The sequence below is a fragment of the Hipposideros armiger genome, unplaced genomic scaffold (genome assembly GCF_001890085.2).
Source record: "Hipposideros armiger isolate ML-2016 unplaced genomic scaffold, ASM189008v1 scaffold_9, whole genome shotgun sequence".
Taxonomy (NCBI): Eukaryota; Metazoa; Chordata; class Mammalia; order Chiroptera; family Hipposideridae; genus Hipposideros; species Hipposideros armiger.
Window position 1 is genome coordinate 1,228,835 of NW_017731359.1, and position 10,916 is coordinate 1,239,750.

At 49.8% G+C, this 10,916-nt stretch overlaps 1 protein-coding gene across 4 annotated transcripts; it reads left to right on the forward strand.

Annotated features, from left to right (window-relative positions):
• ATXN1L (ataxin 1 like) lies at positions 1 to 10,916 on the forward strand. Of its 4 annotated transcripts, none has more exons than XM_019654326.1 (4): positions 1 to 108; positions 1,983 to 2,050; positions 2,147 to 2,258; positions 3,251 to 10,916. In XM_019654326.1, exon 4 carries the CDS (start codon positions 3,371 to 3,373, stop codon positions 5,435 to 5,437), a length of 2,067 nt encoding a protein of 688 aa, XP_019509871.1. In that variant the 5' UTR covers positions 1 to 108; positions 1,983 to 2,050; positions 2,147 to 2,258; positions 3,251 to 3,370; the 3' UTR covers positions 5,438 to 10,916. The 4 variants fall into 4 exon arrangements, with proteins under 4 accessions (XP_019509871.1, XP_019509858.1, XP_019509862.1 ...); XM_019654313.1 differs by having other exon boundaries at positions 3,254 to 10,916; XM_019654317.1 differs by lacking the exon at positions 2,147 to 2,258.

Sequence of the window (10,916 nt, forward strand, 5' to 3'; positions counted from 1 at the left end):
GGGGGCGCTGGGTGTGGGGCGGCTCCGGGGCCGGGGATGGCGGCGGCCGCAGTAGCGGCGGCTCCGGGACGAGCGGGAGGAGCCCGAAGAGCGTCGTGAGATGGGCCGGTGAGTGTCGCCGGGAGTGGGGGCTGCCGGGCCGGCCTCACTGAGGCCAAGCAGGCCTGGGCTCGGAGCTCCGGAGGAAGTGGCCCTCCGGAGCCCGCTGCCCCGTCGAGCCGGGGCCCGAGAACCGCGGACAGATAGAGCGAAAGAGGCCGCGTCTAGACCCCCGCGCACTTCCCTCCGACCCAGCCCAGAAGGCTGCCCCAGGCCCCGGCGTCCCCATGGCTGTGTCTCCACTGGTCGGGGTATCTGAGTCCTTGAAGCGGGAAGGGGCCCCCAAACAAGGAAGCATCACCTGCCAGCCCTCGCCCCTGCCCCACTGCTTGAAGGGTCTACTCCCCTCCCCCAAACGTTGACTTCCCAGTTTCCGGCCCTATCGTTTTTGGAGCGAGGATTGTGGGATCACGGGAAGCCATAACCCCTAGTATCTTCCAAGCTCCTCTTTCTGGCGGGCGCGTATCTCGCCCTCAGCGAATTCTGGTCTCTTGATTCCTTGGCTCTGCTGGCACGGTTGGCAAGTCTCTGGAACAGCCCTCCTTCCCCGTTAGCTCGGTTGGGGTCACAAGCTCCGTCTTCCCCTTGAGAAATCCTCATCGAGGCCCTCCAGAGGCCGGGGTTTCAGATTCCGAAACATGTTTTGCGTTGTGGTAACCCGGTACACAGGCTTGTCTCTTTGTTGTCATTCCTGCAGACCTCTTGTCTCTTTCAGTCCTTCTATTAGCCTGTGTTTGGCTAACCCCTCAGTGACCTAGAGGCGGGTTTTCTTTAATGTTTGAGTTGCAGGGAGCAAGGATCATTCTGGGGTTGAAGACGTGACCCCCATTTTTGTTAGGAATGAAGGAGAAGGCTAAGTGCTTTTCGGTTACTGGAACTGCCGACAAAGAAGGGATGCAGGACTTGTGCCCATTGTGTAATTTGTGTTTATGGAACTAAGAATTTGTCTTTCCACCTTGTTTTCTTGTCTTATCACCTTTTTGTGTACATCCTTGCCAGTAGTAAGAGATAAACGTTGTCTTCAGTTTGGTTTGAGGCTTGCAGTGTTCTGTAGAACTTGGACAGGACAGTGGGTAGTTTCTCAGTACTCGGTACTGTTTCTGTTTTCAGAGATTAAAGCTCCATTCTTCAGTGCTTGATGTGTCTGGCATGTGTAGATTCAGATATTGACAGTTCAGTCTGAATTTTGTTTCCCCATTGTTAACTAAGTGAGGACCAAGGCAATGTTTTTAGTTTCTGTCACACCTGATTCAGCACTTAGTACAAAGTTGTCACTCAGAAAATTTTACACACACCCAGGAGACCGTTTTTTTTTACCCTGAAAAATCTGGTAATAAGGCTTCCCCTTGAGTGACTCCCCCTTGACCTCTTTTTCTGCCCCAGAAACATAAATAATTGTTCTTTTTCCTCTAGTGCCGTTTTTCTCATTTAAATAACCTCCACAACTATGTTTTCATCAGCCCTGAATAAAAGTGAAAGCTGGGAAGTTGGTTTTTCCTGCTTCCCATTGTTCACATGGGAACAATGTTGAGTCTTCCACTTTCATTTGTGCAGTTACCTGGAATTGGGATTGGAAGTAAATTTAACCTTTGGGGAAATTTAACAGGTAGAGAATGAAGAATATGATGTTAAGGAAAACAATGAAGTTTGACATGGAAAACTTTATCCAGGGATGTCTTCCTACAAATTAAAGCTTAAGAGATGGCTTTTTTCTGTAATTAACTGCCTGGGTACCTGGGTAAATGTGATGTTACGCCTGTAGTAGAGGAAGAAGGGACTCGTGGAGTTTAATATCTTTGTGGCTTTGGAGTTACCTTTCTTGATGACGCGGGATGGTCAGAGGCCAGGCTCCTGCTTACTTTACCCCTATGTCTGTCTTCTAGGCTCCCACGCCAGCGGGGAGGACACTGCTTCTTACTACAGCTGCTCAGAAGCACTACTGGAAGCTCAGGTAATACAGGTGCCTTAGACACCTTGTTGCAGAAAAACATCTGGGATTCAACTGTGGAGAAACAGAACAGAGTATAATGTAGAAATCTCTTTTCAGATCTAAAGAACTGGAGCCTGATTGGAAGAAATAGGTGACAAAGTTCATATGCACTGAAGTGTTCAGACCAAAAAAGATACTTTATGACAATGGACAAAAGCATGTATGAAAGGTGACAACAAGAGAAAGGGGAGAGAGAACTTTCTTAGGAATCATATAGACCTAAGAGTAATAAACAGGCGTGCTTGGAGGAATGGAATCAGAATTTTAGGAAATGGTGCCTAGAGCAGACCTACAATGGAATAGGAGCCAATTGACAAAGGAAAAAAGGAAGGGAATGAATGAAGAAGGCAAATTGTAGGTGGTCTCTGAGAAGAAAAGGAGTCTTGCCAGACTAGGGAACAAGAAGTCTATGTGAGGTCAGAAGAATTTTGTTGCTTTTTGGGGAAGAGGAGAAACAAATAAATTGTAGAATATGGTAGTACAATCACTCTCGCCACAGAGCCTGAGTTTGAATGTAGTATTTCATGGGGCAAAGAAGATACTAATGTTCATTATACTTTTATGGATCAAGGTTTAAAAAAACAAGATACAAACAGATCTGAGGACTTACTGACACTTGGGTCCTTGAGGTAGTGGTGACATGAGGCAGAAGAGGACAGAGCTTAACCAGGCCTGAGGTGGGAGGAGCTGGGGATAGGTGAGATCATAACTCAAATTAGTCTGAGAAAAGGAAGTGAGGATGAGGTCATATGTTCAGGAAAGAAGATAGCATAGTAGTCTTTGGTGGCAAAAGGAGAAACTTAGAAAAAAGAGGCAGCAGCAAAGACCATGTGTTCAAATCCCCCTTAGGGGAGAAGGCTGAGACTAGTCAAGGTCCCCATCAGAGGCACAACTAATCACAAAGCTGCTGGTTTCTCTGGGGTTATTAATGCATCATTGAGTGCTTGTCCTTGTAGCTCTTTGTGGTTTCTGTGACTGTTTCTTTCATGTCCTAGGCTGAATGAGTGAGGAGGGTAGCATCCTTGTCTGCCCCTCTCTCATACTTCTTTTACCCCTGGCAGTCACCTTTGTTACATCTTCCTTCATGGGCACAGTTCTGCTATTTCCTTTGACTTAGTTCACCCCTAGGTTACTTTTCTTTGCCTCTGATTTGTTCCCTAGCAGATGTGGGCACCCCAGCCAGCAACAGAGAGGGGTGCAGGGGAGCCACAGAGAAGCCCCTTCTGATGCCCCAAGGAGCAAGCCGACCCCTTCCAGGCTCCAGGAACACTGCAAAGCAATATGAAACCTGTTCATGAGAGGAGTCAGGAATGCCTTCCACCAAAGAAACGAGACCTCCCCGTGACCAGCGAGGATATGGGGAGAACTACCAGCTGCTCAACTAACCACACACCCTCCAGTGATGCCTCTGAATGGTCCCGAGGGGTTGTGGTGGCTGGGCAGAGCCAGGCAGGAACCAGAGTCAGCCTAGGGGGTGATGGAGCTGAGGCCATCACTGGTCTGACAGTGGACCAGTATGGCATGCTGTATAAGGTGGCTGTGCCACCTGCCACCTTCTCCCCAACTGGCCTCCCATCCGTGGTGAACATGAGCCCCTTGCCCCCCACATTTAATGTAGCGTCTTCACTGATTCAACATCCAGGAATCCACTATCCCCCAATCCACTATGCTCAGCTCCCGTCCACCTCTCTGCAGTTTATCGGGTCTCCTTATAGCCTTCCCTATGCTGTGCCACCTAATTTCCTACCGAGTCCCCTCCTCTCCCCTTCTGCCAACCTCGCCACCTCTCACCTTCCACACTTTGTGCCATATGCCTCGCTCCTGGCAGAAGGAGCCACTCCTCCCCCCCAAGCTTCATCCCCGGCCCACTCATTCAACAAAGCCCACTCTGCCACCACCTCACCTGGGCAGTTGCCACATCACTCGAGTACTCAGCCATTGGACCTCGCTCCAGGACGGATGCCCATTTATTATCAGATGTCCAGGCTACCTGCTGGGTACACCTTGCATGAAACCCCTCCAGCAGGTGCCAGCCCAGTTCTTACTCCTCAGGAGGGCCAGTCTGCTCTGGAAGCAGCTGCTGCCAACGGACAGAGACCGCGAGAGCAAAATTTAGTAAGACGAGAAAGCGAAGCCCTTGACTCCCCCAACAGCAAAGGTGAAGGCCAGGGACTGGTGCCAGTGGTAGAATGTGTGGTGGATAGACAGTTGTTTTCAGGTTCTCAGACTGCACGGGTGGAGGTGGCAGTGCCAGCACACCGAGGGACCCCAGACACCGACCTCGAGGTCCAACGGGTGGTTGGCGCTTTAGCTTCTCAGGACTACCGTGTGGTGGCAGCTCAGAGGAAAGATGAGCCCAGCCCCCTCAACCTGTCCCATCATACCCCTGACCATCAGGGTGAGGGGCGAGGGTCAGCCAGGAACCCAGCAGAGATGGCTGAGAAAAACCAGGCCCGAGGGTTCTACCCTCAATCCCATCAGGAACCGGTGAAACACAGACCTTTACCCAAAGCAGTGGTTGTAGCCAATGGCAACCTGGTGCCCACTGGAACTGACCCAGGCCTGCTGCCCATGGGCTCGGAGATCCTGGTGGCATCAAGTTTGGACATGCAGGCCAGAGCCATCTTTCCAGACAAGGAGCCAACGCCACCCCCCATTACCTCCTCTCACTTGCCCTCCCATTTCATGAAAGGCGCCATCATCCAGTTGGCTACAGGGGAGCTGAAGAGGGTGGAGGACCTCCAGACCCAGGATTTTGTGCGCAGTGCCGAAGTAAGTGGGGGACTGAAGATTGACTCTAGCACAGTCGTGGACATTCAGGAGAGCCAGTGGCCTGGATTTGTCATGCTGCATTTCGTGGTTGGTGAGCAGCAGAGCAAAGTGAGCATTGAGGTGCCCCCTGAGCACCCCTTTTTTGTATATGGCCAGGGTTGGTCCTCCTGTAGCCCTGGGCGGACTGCACAGCTCTTCTCTCTGCCCTGCCATCGGCTACAGGTGGGAGATGTCTGCATCTCTATTAGTTTACAGAGCTTGAACAGTAACTCAGTTTCTCAAGCCAGCTGTGCTCCTCCAGGCCAGCTGGGTATCCCCCGAGAAAGGCCTGAGAGGACAGTCTTGGGACCCAGAGAGCAATGTGACAGTGAGGGGAAGAGCCAGCCGTCAGGCGAGGGCTCCCAAATGATAGAGCCCTCGCAGCCGGAGCCTGGTGCTCAGGCCTGCTGGTCAGCCCCAAGCTTCCAAAGATACAGCATGCGAGGGGAGGAGGCACGGGCTGCACTGCTCCGTCCCTCTTTCATTCCACAGGAGGTAAAGCTGTCCATCGAAGGGCGTTCCAATGCAGGAAAATGAACCTCTCTCCCAGACCGGACTGGGGCTTTACCCCGGAGCTGGGCCTCACCGTGAGCAGGCAGAGGATTTGCACATGCCGAGCAAGGAATGGCTCTCTTGGCAGTGAGATTGGTGGGGGAAGAGGAGGCATGAAGGCAGCCTCCCAAGGCAGGGTCTGTTGCTCATTACCCCATGGCATCCTTTCAGGATAGCCCCAGAGGATGCTGTGATGGGGAGCAGCAGGCCTGGGCCAAGGAAGGAAGGGGGTGCACGCAGGATAAGAAACATTCCAAATATCAGGGCCTCCCTGTTCTTTCCTCCCCATCCCTAGCTCCTGCAAGGAGAAGTCAGGCTTTGGGAGCAGGTGGCAGAGGGAGGGAGCAAAGAAAGAGCCAAAAATGATGATCCACAGCTTATAGTAGCAGTTCAACTGTCTGAATTTTTTTCCCTTTCTTTTTTGTGGTGGGAGGGCAGGAGGCCCATGGTTGGAATAAGAGGGTTCCCACCTAGAACTCTTCTTTTGAGAGCTGTGCACTTTAAAAGGTAGTTTTGTTACAGATGTCTGTGGCTAGTATGTGGGGGAAGAGCGCTTATCTGCAGGGCTCGGGTTGATCCTGCTTCAGCCCTTCCCCATTTCTCCTCACCGTTCCTCCCACAAGGCTCCTAGCACCAGAAGAGAGAAAGCCCCTCCAGGGTTCAGAGTGAAGTACTGCTTTGGCGGGGGACTGGGAGAAAGACCTGATGGCCAGGCTGACCAGGCTCTAGGTAGGGCTTATGGAAAGGTAGCAGACCTAACAAAGCTCCTCCTACCCAGCATGCCAGACCCGCTTCAAAATTGTACCGAATCGCTAGTTGGCCATGGTGACTTCTGAAAGAATCAGTGGACCCTTTTCCCCAGCCCCTGCACTCCTCTTGTGTCTGTCTATGTTGTACCTAAGTGCCTGCGCGGCCCCCACCCTCCTGCTGCCCTAACCTCTGTGCATGATGTCTTGACCTGGGCCTAATTTGTAGCTGCACTGCCTTTGCCCTTCTGTGAAAACAATATTGGTTTTGTCCACTCTGACCAAGACCTCTAGTTTTTGGTGTATAGGGGTCTCGCTGGTTTCCCCCTCAGTTACATTCTCTATTTTTAAAAACTCAGAATCATGTCCCCTCCTCTGCACCTGAACGGCTTGGTGGAGAAGAAAGAAGGGAAGTGCGCCCTGGGTCAGGGCAAGTACACCTGGCTGGGCAGTGCCCATGCTGGTGTTTCACACAGCTCCTCCCTCTTACTCCACTTCCTCTCCCGGCATTCAGGCTTCTCCAAGCTGTCTCCTTTCACAGCCAGCTCTCAGGCTCTGGGATAATCTTGATAATGTTTCAATACCTGAAGTCTCCTATATTTCATTTCATGGTAGAGTATTCCTCTGCAAAGAGTATTTTAAATCTTAGTTGCATTTGCCCCCCTATGTCTTAAGTCCATGTTTTCTTCACAACTTTTAGCATCAGCTTGGACTGTGGGATTCCACTGGGTATTGAGAATTAGGCTCCCCCACCAGCTTTCAGGTGGGTGGGTGGGTGTTTTGTTTGTTTTTCAGGGGTCTTTAGACTCTTGAAGCAACTCAGGGTATTGTCCACCCAGCTCTCTGGGGAGGCTTCTCCCAGGGTATGGTCCTGGCATTTCCTTTAGAAATGTACTTGGACTGGCTGAGGCCTGGCCTGTCATCATGAGTCTCAAACCTCTGAGGTCTGATCTCTGTCTGTTCCGTCAAAGACTTCAGGCAAGTCTTGTGACCTCTCGCTCTTTCACTTCCTCCCCAGCTGCCAAATGGGGATAAATAATCTTACCTACCTCCTGGGGGGAGGGGAACTCTGAGAATAGAGTCATTCTTAGTGTTCAGGTGCTAAAGGTTGTTCTCCTGGGGGAACAAGTGACTGAGACTGGCTTGTTTGTTACAAGCCCTACACTCCACTGTTTCATTCCTTGAGAGCAGTTACCTGGTCACTCAGCTTTTGGAGGCTTATCCAAAGGAAGCTGCTGACCTGACCGCAAGTACTTAAGTCTTTGGTTCACCTCAGAATCAAACACCAACCCTGTCTGGTGAACACTCAACCTTCTATTCATTTGGGATCATGCCCTTTCCCTTTTCTGTCCCCCATTCTCTCTGAATGCTGCTTTCTCTGGTTCCTTTCCTACCGTGGGGGCCTGTGGGCTGAGGTCTGAGGAATCCTCTCAGATGGTGGCCCTGGGAGAAGGCCTCATCTCCGTCTGGTCTATGATCAACTCATTCCTAGGGACAATTGTTTGCACGGGTTTCTCAGAAACATCCTTCCTCATAGGAAGGCTCATCAGTTGAATATAGTGACATGCACACAGTCAACACTCAAAAAATGTCCACCAGTGACACCAACTAAGCCTCCTCCTTATGGAAGCAGACCCATATCTAACCAGATACAGGCCAAATAGTTTAAATCAAATAACCCTCCACTACCCAGCCTGGTAACTTCCACTTGATTCTGGAAAGGGAAAATCTTGCACACCTAGGCAAGTTGGGCCCTGACCTTTCTGCTGCTGTTCTTTGTCTCTTGCTGGTAAAGCAATACCAGCAGCTCCCCTGATACTGTGCCATGCATATATAATATCTTAATACTTCATTTTGCTGAACTGCAGAGGTGTCTTTTATAGTATGGTCTCTCGGGAAAGGAAGCTCTGTGCTTTGAATCTTGGTCAGAGCTGTCGCATTCCCCTTGCCTTTTCCCCCTGGCTCAGTCTGTCTTCCAGGCATGTGGAATGAGAGGAACCTATGGTGTGTCCATTCTCCTCATAGGAATTTCATAAGTTTGGAAGAGACTTAAGAGCAGTTTTGAGAGAGTGAGCCTTTTAGTGGGAAGCTGTCAGCTTTTTGGGGAATGGGCAATTGAAAAAGGCCAGAGCCAGTCGCTTGTCAGTGGGAAGCCATTCCCAGAGCTTAGGGATAGGAAGGAGGACTGCTAACTTTGGCAGTAATCAGAAATGCCTGTACCACTTAGGGAGTAGGGGAACCGGGTAAAGGATGGGCAATAGATCCAAGTCGTGGATTATCATTCTTATCATGATTCGTGTACATGGATGGCAGCGGGGAGGGGCCGTGGGGAAGAGGGACCTGGGAGTTCAGAGCTGAGTACTTGTACCCATGGGGAGGGGCCCCAGTGGATCTGGACTGACCCTTCTACACTCTTGGTCCCAGTTGGTCGAAACACCAAGGGCTTTGGTCTGTGCTGCTTTGCCACTGCTGCTGTCTGCTCACTGTCCTGCCTGCTCCTCTTTACAGCTTGTGTGTCTTTGGCTATATAGATGAACTCCCGGCACCCTGTCCATTCTTACCTGTACAAGTGTTACTTTAGAGCAGTCACGGTGACTAGGGATAGTATGACATGCTGCTGGTGGGCTGGTGAATCCAAAGGGATATGGCTTCAGTACTAGCGGGCAGCCCTTTGGTTCCAAATATCTGTCTTGAGGGAGAGACAAGCAGGTCTTACTAGTGGGTGTTTCCTGTGTATTCTTTCCTTTGTGGTATCTTGTATCCTGTTTTTAAAAATAAATGATGGGGAACCAGGTTAGGGCCTGTGTCAGCATCCCAGGGAGGGTCATCTGACTCCAGTTATGTGGACTCTGGGCTGGGGTTGGGAGAGGGTTTGAAGTTTGACTGAAATAGCCCCTCAGTGGGTTTTAGTTTTATTCTTACCAGTGGGCATCATAGGAGATGCACAGTTTGGTGGTATGATTTAAACCTGCAACAAGCAGGCACATTGAAGAGTTGAGTGATCACACTGGAGATGATGGGTGGGCACGAGTTGACTGGGAAAGGGCCTGGGTCCGTTGGGGTAAAGATAACCTGATTAATTGGCCATGGGAGATTAGGTCACAGTCTTAAAAGCCGAGTTAATAGGGCAGAGGCCAGGTTTTAGGGAGACTTCTTGGCCTCCTAGGGCCAAGTTTACTAAACCACACTGAAGCTACAATATTTTCCAGATGGGAAAAAGTGTACACTACAGTTGAAGAGCTGAACTGTGCTAAATTGGATGTTGACCAGGAACCTATTAGCCCTTTGCTGGGAAGCCTTCACCCTCCAAGCTTCCCTGGGGTAGGGAAGGCCTCCCACATTATGCAATAATAAAATAAGCATCTGGGTCTTTGCAGCTGTCAGTTGCTCTTTCAACTCTAGGATCCATCTTTGGGCCAGAAGCCTGGTCTGGGCCTAGGATGACACTGGCCCTTGAGATGCTAGAGTCGACTGCACTCTCTCCTTACCTGCAGACTATGCACAGTGCCTGGGGCGGAAGGTGGAGAGGTGGTGCCGTTTGCCCTGCTGAACCTCCCCAGCAGGAACAGTAGTAATAAATGCACTTTTCACACTAAGGTTTCTTTATTAGTTTTCCTGTTAAGCCTAGATCCTCCCCTGGTAGACTGCAAACTCAAAAGTCTGTGTGGTCCCAAAGCCATTCTTACTGCAAATACCCAGCAGTGAAGATGGCCTCAAATTGGGTTCCTGTCTGCAGTGTATGGCAGCAGCCCATGTGCCTTTACCTATTGTCAAACTTGCAAGCATTTATTTGTTTTTATGACTGTCATGGGGACTGAGGTTCATCAGAGAGAGAGAGAGAGCGTGAGCTGATGACACAGTGGTTTTACACCCACTCCCGGGACAGGGAGTTTGCACATAGTTGTGAGCTGTGAGTGGTTAGTGCATTGTTGGTATTGCTGAAGGCAGGGTTCATCCCTCATTTGCTTGATAATTGCATTCGAGAGAATCTCGTGTTGGGGGAGAGACTATTCATGGCAAACTTGAAGTATTAAAAATAAGGCTGTCCCCTATAACCTTCCTAGTCACACCCAGGATCCCTGTAGCCAAAACAGTGTATGTTCCAGCTGCAGAGAGCAGACTGCTCTCAGCTTGCACAGCACCTTAGGGGAGGGAAGAATATATGGATAGGGAATGGGGTGGAGAAAGGAGGATGGGAATGTTGTCATCCAGTTGGCTTTAGGGTCCTGAGAAGTGGAGAAGGATGCCACTGGGGAGGTCTGGATGGATCTGATTGGTGTAGGAGTTCCCTGTAGATAAATTACTGACCCCCAACTACCATCCCCAGTATGTAATGGCTGAATTAATATGTAATCAACTGCATTGTATCTAAAGCCTTAGAACTAGTCAGGTGCTCCCCCCACCCACACCATTTCTTACCCTCTAATCCTACCTGATCTTTAACAAAGCATTAATAATTCTAAGGATAATCTCTATTTTGTTGTGCTTTTTTGTAACTGTTTTAAATAAATCAATTTGTACTGTATATTTGTACTTTTGTGAGATCCTTTTTGCTGTTTTACCATTTTAAGTCTCTGTACTTGGCTACACACAGATTGTATTTTTATTGTTAATGCTCTTCTTATGAATACCTGCATTTAACTTGTGGACTATGTAAACACAATATATATCAATATCTATATATCTATATATCTATCTATATAAACTACTAGCTTTTC